Source organism: Microcaecilia unicolor, chromosome 6, assembly GCF_901765095.1.
Source record: "Microcaecilia unicolor chromosome 6, aMicUni1.1, whole genome shotgun sequence".
Lineage (NCBI taxonomy): Eukaryota > Metazoa > Chordata > Amphibia > Gymnophiona > Siphonopidae > Microcaecilia > Microcaecilia unicolor.
Genome location: NC_044036.1, coordinates 267,893,195 through 267,911,296, shown reverse-complemented (window position 1 = coordinate 267,911,296; position 18,102 = coordinate 267,893,195). Strand labels below are relative to the sequence as shown.

The window sequence follows — 18,102 nt, the reverse complement described above, 5'->3', positions numbered from 1 at the left end:
CAAGATTTTTCTGCTTGCTAGTACTCCCCTAAAAAACAGCTGCAAGGGTGGTAAGTGGGTGGTGGTGGTGGGGAATTTAAGGGTGAGGATATTACACGAGCTATACTGGTTAGCAGTGGAGTTCTGATGTAAGTTCAAGCTGCTGATTTTACCGTGAATCCCTTCATGGGCTGGTGCCATCCTACTTGTGGGACAAACTTTACATTATGTGCCAGGGTATCAACTTTGTTTTATAGGGAAGGACCTCTTGGTAATGCTGAGGAGAACAGAGGTATACTTAAATAAGACAGTTGAAGGACTTAGCCCAGATTACGCACCAATTACCTTCCCTTTCAGAGGTTAGTGTACACCTGTTTTGTTTTTTTTTGTTTTGTTTTTTTAAACAAGCATATGTCAGTAGCTGAGGGGAGGGGGAGATCAGCATTGTTTCAGTATCTTTTATGATTGGTTTGAAAAGGGGGTACTTACTGTGCCTTTCTGATTGCCTTAGTGGATCACCTTAGATCTATAAAATAGAGGCAATTAATATTACATAGGCAGCAGTACAAGGTGGGCTACTGGGGACGTGGCTTTAGCAGCTAGGGAGCTTGAGGGGATGGGGTAAGGGTTGGGTTGTAGTGCTGCTCTGGCTTTACTGTACTGTACGGAGTAATGTTGTTTTACTAGGTATAACTGCATTACATTCGTTTTAAGTGCTTTATGCAAAGGAGGGGTTAATTTTTGCACAGAAAACAAGTGTTCTCATTCCTACTTAAACAAAAATCATTTAAGCTTTGGGATCCATTCTGAGTTGCCTAAGAAGGGAAACACAACAAGGCAGGCACCGAGATTCATTTTATTTAAAAAAAAAAATATCTTCAGCCCTAGTATTCCAGACCTACATAATAGCAAATGCAGAGAGGTAATCTATCAGTTTGTGAGTGTCTGCAAAATGCAACTCTCTAGATAACAGGTTTAAAGTAAAGATTTAATACAGTCTCCATCTACTATGATGTTGTGGTGACAGTTTAAAACTCATTCTCTAAATCTCAACAGACTTTATAGCTAGCAGAGGGCCAATATAAAGTTTAATAGCATTACAACACATAAATCATCTTTCAAAGATGCTACTAGTAGCTCCTATATTAAATGCAGAGAATCGTCTGCATTATAAATAATTTATCAAACACTGTTTCAGATTAGCCCTCCATGCTGAGTTATTTATTTTAGTCTTTACTGTCCTATTCCTCAGGCACACTTTGAAAGACCCATTATTGGTCAGTTTAATGAACTTGGGGGTCTGCTCTGTCCCCTCACGCACCATGGTGCATCTGTGGTGACCGTTACATGGGCTGATGTGGACCTCTCTGTGCCTTTTGGAAGTGCTGCACATTTGTCATGCAGTGGTAAATGGCTCTGCACATTGGAGCCCTGGGACACATTCTGTGATGTAGTGATGGAGCCAAACAGATAGCTCTATAAAGTGCTGCTTGTCACAGCTGACTGGTGTTACAGTACATCACTCTTATTGTAATCTCATTTAAGAAAGAGTGCAGACCCAGGGGAAGGATATTCCCAGGTAGCCTGAACTTTAGAGCTATAAACTAGCAAATGCTCTTGTTCTGTTCTGTGAACTTTTAGTCTTTTCTTTCAGTCCTCAATTCTTGGAGCATTTCTTTTTCAGATACAAGTTTGTCAAGTACTTTTTAACTTGGCAGTTATTTCATTTAAAAAGATGAGTGCAGCATGAAAAGCCAGTTGTCAGCTAGTACTAAAAATGAATAAAATTAGCCTTCTCATGGTTTTATCCAGGTGAATCTTTTAAAACTTTCTTGCCTTTTATAGTGGTGAAGTCTGATGTGAAAGCTTTACTCATTGATAACATGCAAGCAGTATGAGAAACTTGCAAACACTTTTGTAGCACATTGCACAAAGGAGAACTTGACCAGTGTCATATTCAGCTCTGTGGATTTGATAAGAGATCCTGCCAATAATGAGGTGTTAGAGTGAGGGTCACAAGAGAAGGTGAATCGTGTGCAGAGCTCAACTAGGGAATTTCTGAGATTTTTACGGCAGCTGCTTTATTCTGAAATATCTATTTCTTCTTACTACAGAGATTTTGAGTTTATTTTTTAGTATACTTGGGTTGGTTCCCTTAATCACCTCAGTGTCACAGCCCCTTGCATGCATAGTGATGAATTTTGGGTCATGGTAATGTAGTCGGGGACAAAAAATTTGCTTGGACTGGTCATTTGGAAGCAGCGACTTTGCATGGGTGTTAGCACTGAGAAAGTTGATTTTGATTTTCTTTTAGGTCATCCTCCTTCCTATTCAGTAGGAGATTGGACAGTCGTGCTAAGTTAACTAGATGTATTCACCCTTGGCTATTGCAGTCCCTCAAACCGAATTCTTTCATATTCTTCTTCTCTGAAGTGTGAATGGGTTCAATCCAAAAAAGTCTTTTTTTTTTTTTTTTTTTTTTTGGCTGATCCATTGGCGTTTTATCAGAGACTTTGTGTTGGAAGTTTCATATGGTGGTGGTAGTCTCTTGAACTTGCTTTTCCTAGTCATTGTTCAGAAGCATGGTAACAGAAAGTAGGATTTTTCTAGATTCATGTCATTCTTACATGATTTTGTATATATTTTTTGAAGGGGTGCATAATCTGATTATTTTTAACCTAATTTTAATTGCGAACTGCTTGAATGTTGGTACCTTTTATAAGGCAGGATATCAAGTATTTAGAAATAAATCGTGCTAGCTTTTTAAAAAAAATTCTGTGACATGAATATAGGAATGTTGTCTTCTTGTTTTCTGATAACTGCATGTTGGTATCCAATCTGGATGAAAAAATGTATGTGAATCTATCTTATTTCATTAGAAGGTAGAATAACAATGAATTTCATTGTGATTCATTCTTAAGTTTTCAAAATCTTCATCTTGTTGGAAACAATTAGATCTAATAGTTGCATAAACATAAAATGTAATTCATCTAATTCTACATCCCAAAAAACGTCTAATTTAATTTGGAAATATTTGTACCCTGCCTAGTAGTTTTAGGCAGTTGACCATTAACATTACAAACAAGTATATAGTAAAAACCAAATGCAGAGGGGCTTTCTCATTTTCTTCTGAAGAGAAAAATCTGATCATTTTGGGCCTCATTTGCAAAGCTGTGCTAATATTTTTGCAGTCATTGGGGCCAGGGCTCTATCATGAAGTTAGCACTCCAAAACTTCTGGGGCATGCTATAAACAGCATGCAGATTATTGCTGCATTAAAGAACTATCGCCCTTCCTGTCAGTCCATGAACAGCAATTGGCTCATGCACTGATGGGAAGGGTGACATTTTTTTTTAATGTGTTGATGGTCTGCCTCCCCTCCTAAGTGACTCAACCCACTGGACCTGACACCAGTCCTCCTCCCCCTCCTCCCAGATTTAAAAAATAAAATTCCCCGGTGTCTAGTATGCCCCCCCCACCAAATATATATATTGCCCTGGTGTTGTGGCACCTGACATGACCCTCCCTTCCCTTTACACCTGACTCAAGAAGAAAAAAAAATCCTTGGTGGCCTCTCTCCAGTGCCCCTTCCCTTTACTTAACCCCCCTCAAATCCCTGGTGTCCAGAGGCAGCTGCCCCACCCACCTGACCCTCTCCCTAGTCCATACTTTAAGAGGCAGGGGCAATACCTATTCTTTCCACCTCCAACACCACCATCTTGAAAAATGACAGTTCTTGGCCCCACCTGGGTGCATCCTGGGAGGCTCCACATGGGGTCAGTCTGCTATATAACTGAAAAATTCCCTTGTATGGCAGATTATCTCCGCCTAATGCATTTTTCAAGATGACTGTGCCAGAGGCAGGAAAGAGTGGGCATTGGTACGGACTAGAGAGGATGTCAGAGAGACCTGGGGGGGAGGAGTTAGGTGGTTGGGGGTGCCAATTAATACCAGGGATTTGATTTTTCTTTTTTTGTAAAGTTGGAAGGGGGATTGGGTTGTGAGGGGAGGGGTCCACTTGTTGAGGATTTTTTTTTTTTTAGTTGGGGATAAAGAGAGAGGGTGCCACTAAACACCAAGGTATTTTTTTTAAGTTGTGATGGAGGGAGATACCTCTGTTGGGGAGGGAATGTTGTTTTAAAAATCGTGTGGTGGATACAGGGTGCTGATACACAAATCTATCGGAGCAGGGGGAGGCTACACTGCCCTGGATCTGGTGAAAAAATTCCCACAGTAATTGCACATGAAAAGACCCCAATTCCTTTTCTTCGTCACTGCAGAATATATACATTTATCCTAATGCAACATGTGGCCATGTATTCTGCGGAAATCAGTCCCTTCCTGCATTGTAGCAGTACGTTCCTGCATTGCTTGGCGCATACAATCGGCAGTGTCTTTCTGCATCAGCCCCAGTATATGGTAATTGCAAAAATTAATGTGCAGTAACTGTAAAATCTGTATGTTGGCCAAGCAAAACAAAGTTGTTACTCTGCATTTCTGCATCACACCTCATCTGCCATGCAGTTTAGTTATAGCTCTTGAGACATTAAGTGCTCTGCAAGATTTGTCATGTTAACAGTTAATGTGCAGTCCCCCCCCCCCCCCCCATTTGCATTTACAAAAAATTATTTCTTACCTGATCATTTTCTTTCCTTTAGTTACAGCAGCTGAATCCAGGGACATGTGGGTTGTGTCAGTCTACCAGCAGGTAGAGATAGAGAGCACTGATTTGAACTGTGCCTTATGGGATGGAATGCTTCCTGGCCATTTAGTATATATCCTATCAAAGCAGTTGGAAACAAAGAATTAAAACTCCTTCCTCACAGAATGTAGAAATCCAATTCCAAATTAGTGCAAACTGCACCTATCTATAGGGAAAGCAAACCAAAATGCAGCAAAAATTTCTTCAAGACAAGGCTACTGAGAGCCATCAAGAACACAGATTAGGGTGGAACTTTAGATTCAACTGCTGTGACTAAGATAAGGTATATCAGGTAAGATATAATTTTGCATTCCTTAGCATCAGCAGCAGATGAATTCAGAGACATGTGGGATGTAGCAAAGCAGTACCTAAATGGTGGAAAGCTTGAAACTCCCCCAGCTAGCATAGACATTCCGAACAGAGCATCTGCACAAGGCAACATCCACCCAATAGTGCCTGACAAACTTAAGAACCGAAGACCAAATCACTGCCTGAGAGAGCTCCACTGCAACCATGCATTATTCCACCCAAGAGGTTGCTGTAGCCCGAGTAAAATAAGCCTGAAGACATGCTGGAGGAGAACAATCAGTTAGAAGATATACTGAAGAAATGGCCTCCTTCACCCAGTGCACAGTGGTCGCCTTGGATACTGCCTCACCTTTGTGTGGTCCTGAGAAAAGGTTAAACAGATGACAAAAGTCATTGGTTGCTGCTAAATATTGCAACAAAACTCGCTTAATGTCCAAGAGACGTAGAAGCCAGAAATCCGGGGGAAACTGATCCTTAGCAAAAAGTATGTAGAAACAACGGCTGGTTAAGGAGAAATGAAGGAACCATCCGCACGATCATTCCCATATCCGTTAAGCGGAGGAACAGATCTGTTCAAGAGAGTGCTTGTAATTCTGAGACCCTGCGAGCAGATGCCATAGCTACCAGAAATACTGCCTTGATAGAAAGATCTTTAAACGTTGCCTTTTGCAGTGGTTCAAATGGAGGTTTCTGCAGTGCCCGAAGAACCAAAGTAAGATTCCACTCTGGACACGGCTGGACCACCAGAAGATGTAGGCGGGTAGCACCCTTCAATAAGCGTACAATGTCTGGGTGTGACGGCAGAAAGGAATGAGATAGATGGCCTCAATAACACGCCAAAGCTACCACTTGTACCTGAAGGGAGCTGACCGCCAGTTCCTTCTGCAATCTGTCTTGTAAAAGTTACAAATAAGAGATAGAGACAGCTGGAATGGCGACATATCCCTCTCAGTGCACCAATAGGTGCCATACTCAAGCGTAGTCTGTTGAAGTAGAACACTTCTTTACCTGAAGCAAAATCTCAGTTACAGGGTCTGGATACCTCTTAACATCTCAGTTTTGACCACTCAAGAGCCAAGCCATAAGTCCAAAGGGAGTTGGATCCTTCATCAGAAGAAAACCCTGAGACAGAAGGCCGTACGACTCGGGAAGCTGAAATGGCCTGTCCACCAGAAGTCTGATGCGGTCCGCGTACCATGGCCTCCTGAGCCAATCCGGTGCAATCAGAATCAGCCCCCGTGATGTCAAACTCGAAGCAATATTCTGATGATCAGAGGCCATGGCAGAAAGACATACAGAAGGTCCATCTCTGGCCAGGCCTGGAGAAGGGCATCAATGCCTTTGGCTCTACTTTCTCTTCTGCTGAAGAACTGGGGAGCCTTGGCATTTCTGCGACTCGCAAGCAGATCTAACACGGGATTCCCCCCCTCCCCCAATGAGTGACAGCTCGAAATGCCAGTTTCAAGAGTTCCCACTCTCTCTGAACCACCTTGTTTTGACTGAGATAGTCTGCTTGAACTTTCCTGCAATGTGAGCTGCTGAGAGCTGTACTAGGTGCATCTCTGCCCACTTTAGGAGCAAATCTGCTTCCGCTGACAATGTGGGACTGCGAGTGCTGCCCTGTCTGTTGATATGCTACTGCCGTCATGTTATCGGAGAACAAGCAAACCTGCATGCCCTCTACGAGCATCTGAAATGCTATTAGAGCCATGTGCACTGCTCGTAGCTTCAACCAGTTTATAGGCCACAGCAACTCGGCTGCTGACCAGAGTCCCTGCGAGTACTGAGATTGGTGGTGCGCCCCCCATCCAAGCAGACTGGCATCTGTCATGACAACCGTCCATTCTGGAGTAGCCAGTGGAGCTCTTCTCAACAGATTGGAGTCCTTCAACCACCAGACTGTGATGAGACTTCAGCTGCCACAGATGACTGTTCTGATAATCCTCAGAGACTGGTGATCACTGACTCAACAGAGACTGCTGAAGAGGTCTCATATGAGCCCGAGTCCAAAGTATGACCTCCAGAGTGAACGTTGTCGACCCCAACACCTGGACATAATCCCAGACTCGAGGGGGGGGCAGGCTGCACTGACTCAACAGAGACTGCTGAAGAGGTCTCATGTGAGCCCGCGCCCAAAGTATAACCTCCGCTGTGGACCCCAACTCCTGGACATAATTCCAGAATGGGGGGGGGGGGGCGCAGGTTGCATCAAAAGTCTGATTTGTTGCTGCAGTTTGAGACATCTGAGGTCTGTCAAGAAGACCCTGCCATGCATTGTTGAAAAGAACTCCAAGATACTCTTACATCTGAGAGGGAACAAGGTGACACTTGGCAAAATTGATGATCCATCCCAGCAACTGCCGAAGAGAGCACCCTGGCAGTGACCCAAAAACTCTTCTTGTGATGAAGCCCGGATGAGACAATCGTCGAGATAGGGATGAACTCTGATCCCTTCCTTCTGTAGGGCTGTCGCCACTACTACCCATGACCTTGGAAAAGGTGCATGGCACTTTGGCTAATCCGAATGGCAGTGCTTGGAACTGGAAATGCTGTCCCAGAATGGCAAAGCGTGGGAATCGCTGATGCGGAGGCCAAATTGAAATATGCAAATAAGCCTCAGTGAGATCCAGGGCCATGAGAAACTCCCCCAGCTGCAGTGCCACAATGACCGACCTCAGTCTCAAAATGCCTGATCTGTAGAAATCTGTTGACCTCTCTCAAATCTAGCACTGGACGAAAGGAGTCCTTTCTTGGGCGCTACAAAGTAGGTGGACTAGCGACCATGTTCTCATTCCTGAACAGGAATTATAACCCCAATCCGCTGTAGCGTTTGTAGAGTAGACCATAGAGCTGCCCGTTTGGGTCCTGCTGAACACGGGAAAACCAAGAAAAATCTGCGACGGGAGAGGAGAATTCTAATTTGTAACCGTCTCGAACAAGTTCTAAGACCCATTGGACTATAGTGAGCAAGGCCCACTCCTCGAAAAATTAAGACAGCTGTCCCCCTATCTGAGTTGACGAGTGGGCCACAGCCCCATCATTGTGAGGTTCGAAAGGCAGGCACAGATTTAGTTGCCTGACCAGCGCAATGTCTGTTCAAAACAACTGCCTCTGTTGGAAGCAGGATCTGGAAGAAAGGGCTTCCCTGGACGATAGCACTTATTGTCCTTAAACCGCAACCTCTTGTCCAGACTTAAAAGAAAAGCAAGGAAGATGCTTCTAGTATCTCCAAGATCTTTGACGAGCTTTTCCAAATCTTCCCTGAAGGGTTTACCTTTAAAAGGGAGTATAACCAAATGCTGCTTAGAAGCGGCAGCTGTAGCTCAGTGGCACAACCCTAACAAGCGTCAACCTGTTATAGCCAAGGACATTTGTTTGGCTGACGAGGTCATACAAAGAATCTGCCAAATAGGCTAAGCCCGTTTCCACATCTAGAAACTCAGGAACAGGTCTCAAGTCTGAATCTGCGGAAGAATCCACCGCTTGTTGAATCCACAATAAACAAGCTCTACCTGCATAAGCGCTACAGACCGCCACTTGTAGGGCAAACGCGGATACCTCAAAGAACAGCTTCAGCGAAGTCTTGAGCTTTCGATCCTGTACATCTTTCAGAGCCACACATCCTTCCACGGGCAAAGTTGTCTTTTTAGTCACTGCAGCCACTATAGCATCCAATTTAGGCAATTCTGCTCACCCTGCGAGACTGGGTAAAGCCAAGACATAGCTCTGGCAACTCACAGACCAGAATCAGGCGTGTCCCATTCTGCTGCAATAATTTCTTGCATGGTCTTGTGAATAGGAAATGCTTTGGGGGGGCCTTTTAGTGCTAGCCATCTTGGGATTAAAAGAGCCCGCAGACTGCGTATCTAGAGAAGAAATATTCAGTGTCTCCAAGGCTTTAGTAATAAAAGCTGAGAGCTCCTCCCTGTGGAACACCTGAACCACTGTGGGGTTGTCTACTTCATCTGGTAGAAGCTTTCCCTCCTACCTGCACTGAAATAGTAGAAGGGGCTACAGCTCCCTCAGAGGCAATAGGAGAAGGGGGACCAGCAGAGCCCACTTCAGAATCACATTCACCTCTGTTTAGCCCGTGACTGTTTCAGCTCCATGGGAGAAACTATAACAGAGGCCGAGGGTGCTAACTCTACAACAGTCCCAGGCGCGGGAAAAGAAGCTGGTGTAATCTGTTTTAGCCTAAAATACAAAACCTCATACGCAATGAGTTTCACCTACATATGCACCAAAAACAGGAACTCTCTCCCAAGAGACCTGAAATACAAGAACTACCACCTAAAATTCAGAAAACTCCCGAAAGCCCACTTCTACAAAACAACCTACCTTCCTGATCTCACAACCACACAGCTAATCAGACAACACCCCTACAATCATGAACCTCAAAACGAACAAAAAGAGGAATGAAAAAAGAAACAAAAAGTGAAACTGGGCCTGGCTGAATCATACCGGAAGACTTGGAACACTTAATCCCCCTAAAGAGAACACATCTCATCTCTTCCATCTTTGAACCTGCAAACTGCTATTCTTATTAATAACTGTAACCCACATTGAACCTACCACGAGGAAGGAAAATGTGGGGTACAAATGCAACAAATATATAAGTAAGTAATAAAATAAACTCAGGTGAAAAAAAATTGGTTGCTCCCATGGGAGCAGAGCTGCTGGCGCTCTGAGGTGGTCGACCTCAAAGCGTTCGCTCCCGCCGTGGGACGCCAAACAGAAGCTCCTGCGGTCCCATCCCCGTGGGAAAACAAAATCGACACCACAGCTGAAGAGGGAGACAACGGGCTGTCCATGTGGGTAACCACCACGCTAACATCGTTACCATACTCCTCCGACATCTCGAGGCCAGAACACACACCTCCCGACACACTCCTGACGCTGCTCGCAGCAGGAACAGTGCTTAAAGTTCACAGCAAAGACGCGAAGCAGGAAAAAAGGTAAAGACTCACCACTGCCTCTGGAAATGGCTAAGGGGCTCCTGTGTTATGGACACTCTAAGCAGTTAGTGTGGTGGTAATGTGCACGCACTAGTTGATCCATGCCCTCTCCTAATAAAATAAATAATTACTGCATGGTTAGTGTGCACAGATGGCAAAAGTAACATAAATGCTTGGGCACATCCCACATTAAACCATTTTTGCTGCATTAGGCACGTGTTAGTGCCTAACACAGCTTTAGTAAAAGGGCCCCTAAATGCATTCAGGCCCCCCCCCTCCTTACAATTTGTCTGGTACATCACAGGTATCTGTCTCAGGGATGGGTAACGAGAGCCACATGATGCTGCATGAAAAACATTCATTGCTTTCTAAATGGCAGTAGGTGGAGCTAATTGTTTTGGGAGGAATATTTTGTTTAATTCTCCTTTAGACTCGTTCTCCAGCTAAGTCTCATATAATCAGATCTATAAACAAAGTATGCTACCTATGATTGCAGTATTTCAGATTTGACATTAGCTGCCTTTAACTTCTTTTTGCAAGTGTGATTGGCCCATTGAAGGATTCAGGGTGTTATATCTTCAAAATGAATATGAATCATTACCTTTTTATTACATTTAGTACTTAATGAAGGTGGTGGTTTGTGAAACATGTCTTTTTAATTTTTTGGCCTGTAGAGGGAGCTGCTGTAGCTGGGATAATGTTCATCCTCAGGGTAGAAAAGCTTAATGCTATCACAAAACTCTCACTTTCTGCTATAGAAAATGTATCCTAATAGTAGGTGTAAGCCTTTAGCAGTTATTTCATAAAGATAGTTTTGTCACTGTTGGTTGTATAGGTCCAAACATTTATTCCAGAGTGTCAGTATCTGTTGAATAGTGTACACTAGTAAGGGATATATATATATATATTTTTTTTTTTTACTAAGAATTATATTTATAATGACAGAGATATTAATCTTTTATGTGTAGGCTTTTATAATTTGGTTAGTAGCAGCTTCTGGCGAAAGATCTGTGGTTGTAGCTGAGCAGTGCACATTGCAAGGTTGCTTTGATTTGTTATATTACTTTATTTCTCTCTTCTATGCTATATATACTCAATTTTTCACTTCCCCCATTTTTGATTGTGTGGCCAAAAATTAGTCAGCCGTGCTAAATTGAACAGTAATAATATATATGTATTATCTGTCTCTCTATATATATGTTCTTATAAAGCTTGACCTGAAATGCAGTTCTCCTTTCTTTTATAGGAAGAAGATGCCAAAGCTCTAGTGAGAGAGGCAATTGCATCAGGCATATTCAATGACCTTGGTTCTGGAAGCAACATTGATCTGTGTGTGATAAGCAAGAACAAGTTGGACTACCTGCGACCACATGATATTGCTAACAAAAAAGGAGTCAGGTGAGTCTTTGCCTGTCTAATATTGTTTCTCAGATCACCTCAGATCAATTTGTTCCCGTAAACTGACCGTGGCTATGTCGGTAAGCTCTAAGTGATGCTTGCCATATAAAACTAGACTTAAAAATCCTGCTTCTCCATCAAAAAAAAATTAGGGAATGCAAAGACATACACTTTATACTGAAAACTTGAGAACTGTCTCTACCTTTCCGGATAAGATAAAGCAGTAGATCGAGAGCACTTTCTCTTTTTTTATTTATTTAAAATATTTAATATTTCCCTAAGTATCTAAGTTATATAATATCCCAGTTGGCAATAAGTGATTTATAGTAGGTAATTGAGGGGTTCATACAGCTTTATTGCATAATTATTTTACAGACTTGGAGATGAGTTGTTTGAGGAGCACTATTCCATAATGCAATGTCTCTAGGTTTAGCTAAGGATGAAGAAGGAAGGTATGAAAAATATGTAGTTCTACAATAGCAATTTTGCATTGTTCTTCCATCACAAGTATTCAACAAGGTGGCTTGGAGCAGTGGTGTACAAGCCAAATACCTAATTAAAACAAATACTGCCATTACAAATCCTTTGAAAATTCTCCCCACTGATTATATAGCCAGGAATGGACAGGATTATTCAGAGACAAGGACCAGTACCCTTTCTCTCCCTTAGTCACAGAAGTGGTTTTGTCCTAGTATATTAGACTTGAATTGCTAGCTCGCTGTCACTGCAAAGTTGTTCTGCCATATAGGATTATTAGCTTTCACCACAGTGTTGTCAATTGTAAGAAATATCCTACCAATTTTAGGTGAAAGGATTATTCAATTTAAATTAGAAAAACACTTGAGCTTGAAAATGTACTATGGTGCAATTACAAAACTGAAAAACTTTAAGCATGAGAGCAATAATTATTCTGTTCTTTAGTATAGAATTCTAGTTGATTGGTATGTGTTAACTACATTTTTATTAGATAGTTTGGGGGAGTGAAAGAAGCCAGTCACAATCTCCAAGCTGATCAAAAAAATTTTATCCTAATGTAACGTATAATGGTGCTTGACAATATGAACCCAACACATGTTTGGCACCCAAAGCCTTTGTCAGGGGTTATAAAACAGTGGTATTTATATACTGCTATAACAGCAAAGTTTGAAGCAGTTCACAATAGACCTCGTATTGCCTATAGCTTGTGGAAAGCTCTCGGCTATACGAGGTCTATTTAGAGTCTACTTTTATACATAAGACACCAGGACAATCTCCCAGGAATTACAACACTCAAATCATTAAAAAAAAAAAAACACATAACTAATTATTAGACAAAACAAACTTCTTGAAAAGATAAGTTTTTAAGATTCTTCCTAATAAAACATAGGAGTCAGATTAAGTAAAATTATAGTGAGAATTCTTGCCACAATTTAGAGGCTTGATAAGCCAACAATTGAATTTGCAATCTCCTACAACATTTGGCAGAATGATAACTAAAAGGAGAACTGTTTATGGTTCTTCTGGAGCTAAGTGAAGATATGAACTGAAAGTTATCCAATATATAAACTGGAATAGTTCCATCTAAAACCTAAATTTAAAAAAAAAGAGCCCATGTGAACAAAATCCTGGCCACTATCAGCAACCACTGTAATTTTACAAAATGTCCTGAGATCCTCTTTTCTGTGTGGAGGGTTTGTTTTTTTTATTGTTAAGAAAAAATTTAATGCATTGCTGTGTTCTGTATTGTCTGAAGCTTTCTTAGTTTATACTTTGCACTCCCCAGAAAAATCAAATTACAATAATTTAGTTTTGACAATGTCAGCGATTGGACTAGAAGTCTGAATTTGTCAATTTCATAAAAGCATCTCTCCCATCTCAATTTTCTTAAGAAAAATGAGCCTTTAATTACAGCATTGATATGAAAGTCAAGAGAGAGAGTACTATCCACTTAAATCCCTAAAATTTTGATTACTGAGGAAAAAGTGTATTTAGTTGGCTTGACCTGGACTGAATATGGTCTAATAAAGGATGAGGGTTATTGGATAATAGCAAGAATTTAGTGTTCTCTAGATTTAACTTAAGTTTGTAATTCAGCATCCAAGATGAGATAAGATCTAAACAATTCTCAACTAACAGAGTAGCCTGACTTACGGTCTGATAAAAAGGGATCATGACAGTGATATCGTCAGCATAGATATAACACAGGAATTCCTAGGCTATATAAAAAGATCTTAAAAGAAAACCTCTAAACCAACTAAGCACTCTGCCACTTAAACCTATTTTCTCCAATTGCAACAACATAAGCTCATAGACCTCTCAAGTACCTTTGACTTAGTGGACTATCTGCAAAATCAAAGCTTTATAATTATTTTGAAGCAAAGACCTGGCCTTGTCCAATAAAGAACCCAACACTTTCTGTGCTATAGCCCGCTCGAAAACCTGAGACTGGTGTAGAATGTTATGGTGCCTATAAAAAAATCATTTAACTGAACAGACTAAACCTTCCAAAATCTTAAACTGTGGTATGGATGCAACTGGTATAGTTTGAAACATGTTGAATAGAATCCTTCAGGTTTTTCAATATAGGAATAATAATACCTCCTAAATGTCTGGGAAAAAAGACTAACGCAGGAAGCACATCTTTGTAGTGTATACAGTAGGACTCCCTGTGCTTTACTTTTTTTTTTTCTCTGGGTGAGGCACCAGTACAGACAGCTAAATTTGTGCATAAGACAGAATATCCACACAAAAGTGACAGAAAAACAAAGTTCACTGTCAATAGAAATATATTAATCTCTGCTTTTTACTGAGAAAAAAAAAATAAAGCAAAGGGAGTCCCACCGTATACACTACAACAATGTGCTTCCTTATTTGATCGTAACCCCCGACGAAGGCTTGGGTGCCGAAACATGACCAGTGTTGGGTTTATACTGTCACACCATTATATATTACGTTTGGATAATAAACATTTTTTGATCACCATGGAGATTGTGACTGGCTGCTTCCACTCTTGTGTATGATCTACTTTTTATTAGACCGTAGAAAGATGCTGGCAGGTCAAGAGTATATGGGGTCACTCAATCTTCCAATTTGTGCCAATATCAGAATTATAAAAACTGATGTTATGTAAAATCACTTTTTCTTCAGTGGGGACATTTTGATGTGGCTGTAAGTTTTATAGTACTTCATGAGGTGTGGCTCATCTTGCATTTTTGGTTAACTCCAGCCATTACAAATAGTGAAGAACTAAGCTTAGTTCTTAGTTGCCTTGGATTTGTTTGGTTTTTTTTGTTTTTTTTTACTCCATGAATAGGAACATTCTAGGCAGGGGTGGTTATTCTGTTTGAACTAAGCCATGGTACATACAGGTGTCCAAGCCAACGCTGGGCTGAAAACATACCTGTCTTATTTCTGGAGTAGGCTGCAGCTTTTAGGTAATGAAAACTGTTAGCAGCATTTAAACACTGTTAATAACAGAATGTATCTACACTGTCTGGAGTACTCAAAGACAATGTTTTTACATTTGTGTTGGCTAAACGTGTTACTTTTTAAGAGTTCAATTAATGCAAATGAATGTTTCTTTTCAAACTGTATAACTGTGTTGCTAGTTTCCTAGTTTGAAAACATAGCCAACTTTTCAAATGTTACCACTTTCTTCCTGGTCGACAGGTCGGGTAGCTACAGATACAGGAGGGGAACCACAGGAGTACTGAAAGAAAAGGTTATCCCCCTTGAAGTGGTGGAAGAAACAGTGCAAACCATGGATACTTCTTAAGATGCCATCTTGCCATAGGGTTTACCTAATATTAAGGGTTATTAAATATGTGCAAGGCTTTGCTGTAAGTAGACATAGGTCCAAAAAAAATAAATGTTTCCTTCAGATCTTTGTGTATCTGTCTTTATTGCACATTGAATTATGCTTAGCACTTGCTCTGAAGTCAGTTGAATCTTTCTTGTGGAATGTAACCTCTTGAACAGCAGCAGGGTAAAAGTTGCTCTTTACAGCTAAGTGCAAATAAAAAGTGTAAAGTTAATGCAAATCAAGCAATGCCCACCAAAACCTATATAATACACTGAACCTAAAGAACATTATGCTGTCTTAAACTGAATATCGACTGTCTTTTCTGACAGTATTAGTTTCAATTCTTTTTCTTTGTCCCAGTACATCCTGTAGCAGGGGCATAGCCAGACCTCGCCGGGGGGGGGGGGGGGTCCAGAGCCTGAGATGGGGGGGCACTGTTTAGCCACCGCCCCCCCCCCCCCCCGCTGCCACATTGGATCCCCCTGCTGGCCTGCCAACGATCCACTTGAACCCCCCCTCCCGTCCTGCCACCAACCTGCCCCGCCACCGCATCAGATACCTTGTTTGCTGGCAGGGGTCCCCCGAACCCCGCCAGCCGAAGAGTCTTCTTCAGCGCCGGAGTAGTGCCTTTGTTCAACTAAGTTCCTGGTGTGATCAGCTGTTTCTGACGCCTTACGTCCTGCGCGGGGTTCGGGGACCCCCGCCAGCAAACAAGGTATCTGATGCGACAGCAGGGGAGGGTTGGTGAAAATGCCATAGTGAAACAAACAAATGTGTATCAGGTCTGATTTCACCGGTGCTTTCAATAAAGATTTGAAGACTTTATCCCCACTACTGATCGTCATTTATTTCATCGTCTACTCGTTCTTGGACTTTCCTTGCATGCAAGTTGAGGTTTTGTTTGTGTTGTTCTGATTATTGTATTAACCACAAAACACATTCATTACTGCAATATACATTTATTTCACTCAAAAAGCATTTCTTTATGTTCACTGTAACAGGAAATTTATTCTTCCAGCACATGACAGCAATTCCATTGCATTAAACAATAATGTAAAATGGAAGCACTTGAACGTGAATCCATAGGTATGGTAAGGTTTTGTTTCCTAAGAAGTGAGTACATTTTCTTTCTGATGAAACAAATCATTGATTCAATGAATGATAATGGCATATGTGGCTATTAAATTTTGAATAAACTGACTCCATTTCTTTATGCAAAGTTGTTTCCTTCAAAAGGTTATGGAGCATTGCTATGAAGTTCACATTCATAAATACAGATTTCACAGTCAAACATGCAAAGGCTTATTCTTATTTGGAAGTAAAAAGTACTAGTAAACTTTAGGTTTCAAGTTAAATGAAAAATATTTTCAAAGCACACATTTCAAAGAGGTTAGAAAAATTGCTTTTCTGAGATGGCTAAAACACTTAACTGCACATTTTCACTTGAAAGTGTTACTGAGGTAAAAGATCCTAATATTTACATGTGTACTTTAAACAAACTTTCAAAGATGATATACTTTGAATACACTTCTGTGTGAAGCAGCAAGCTTCTCAATATCAGTAAACCAAGTTAGATAGTGCTTCAGTAGCCATACTAAAAATTTAATTACATAAGAAACCTCTTAAACCTATTCTCCTTTATTTGCAAGGAGAAAAGTGGGGGATAAAGCCCAAATGGTTTGGTCGGTTCTAAAATAGATATAAGCCAAAATATGAAGGATTTCACAAATTAAAAGGCAGCTCAAGATTAACCAATAGTGGACACATTAAAATCTGCTGAAAACACTTAATATAAACATGAACAGTGATATCACTGTAGCTATAAGTTTAATTATTTCCACGTTGCAATTAAAATATAAGGAGTGACTTCATTTATATTCATGAGGTACCCTTATTAATGTGGTCTGCTTCAAGATCTGTAACGTGATAACTTCAAAAATTCACTTGGAGCATGGCTGTTACTAGGAATCTACAGCAACAACCGGTGCATTAGAGAAAACTCATATACGAGTCTTGAGGGGACCTATTTCTTCTGAGAGAAACAATTCAAGTAAGACTAAGCTGTGATGACTTTCCTTTTGATATTCTCCTCTGATTCAAGTGCTGGATGTCCAAATGTGCATCTGTTTTGCTATTTGAAGAACATAACCAATATCTGGTCTCTGATCTGGATCAGGATATATACACATGCTGACCAGCTCTCGCAGCTAATGGAAAGAGGAAGAAAAACAGGAATACATTTCAGAATAGCTATTAGATACTCGTATTAAGACCCACTTGTTCCTAAGTTATTAACACGCTTCATAGAAAAAATTGAAAGAATGCTGTATATAAAGGGGCTTGTATTATATACCACACAATTTGTTATAAATAATAAAATGATCTATCAAAATCCTATATTGTGAAATCAGCAGTTGCAATCCTTCCAAAATTTTATTTTACTTTTTTTTATTTTTATTTTTGATCTTTTTATCTCACATGAGCCTTAGTGACTCAGGTTCAATGTGGCCTACATAACAAATTAGTGATACATATTAAAAATTACAAACAGATTATAAAGTTAAATAAACAATGCTAGAACATTGGCTTTGTAAAACAAATATCAAAAAACAGCGAAGATGACACAGATGAACAAAAAAACGAAAAAGAAAAAAATAATAATAAGAAAAGGGAAAATTACAAAATATGTGTTAAAAAAGAAAAACTTAAAAAAGGAAAAAGAACTGAGGTATAAAAATCAAAAAAAAGAAGAAAAACTGGACAACACAAGTAAAATGAATAAAAAAATGAATCAATTTATTAAGGTGATATGACTCGACACAGCTGTGTTTCGGCCCAACTGGCCTGCGTCAGGAGTCTGTTACACCATGTGTGTATTTTCTAGCAGTGTAAATTCTTGTAGAGTATTCAATAGGACACACCGTGATTCAATAACACTGTGCCTTTAAAAAGGCTATGTGCGTGGTTTAGGGACAATC

At 40.6% G+C, this 18,102-nt stretch overlaps 2 protein-coding genes across 2 annotated transcripts in view; one reads left to right on the top strand and one right to left on the bottom strand.

Moving 5' to 3' along the window:
* The window catches only part of PSMB7 (proteasome subunit beta 7), a 144,175-nt gene extending 128,971 nt beyond the window's left edge, over nt 1–15,204 (top strand). Inside the window, exons 7-8 of the mRNA XM_030207371.1 lie at nt 11,192–11,343; nt 14,992–15,204. Coding sequence (XP_030063231.1) covers nt 11,192–11,343; nt 14,992–15,097 — 258 coding nt within the window. The 3' untranslated portion in view covers nt 15,098–15,204. The remainder of the gene's footprint in view (nt 1–11,191; nt 11,344–14,991) is intronic.
* An 863-nt stretch (nt 15,205–16,067) lies between these two features.
* NEK6 (NIMA related kinase 6) overlaps nt 16,068–18,102 on the bottom strand; it is a 314,703-nt gene continuing 312,668 nt past the window's right edge. The window contains exon 10 of the mRNA XM_030207370.1: nt 16,068–17,331. Within this exon, the coding sequence (XP_030063230.1) occupies nt 17,221–17,331 (111 nt within the window). The 3' untranslated portion in view covers nt 16,068–17,220. The remainder of the gene's footprint in view (nt 17,332–18,102) is intronic.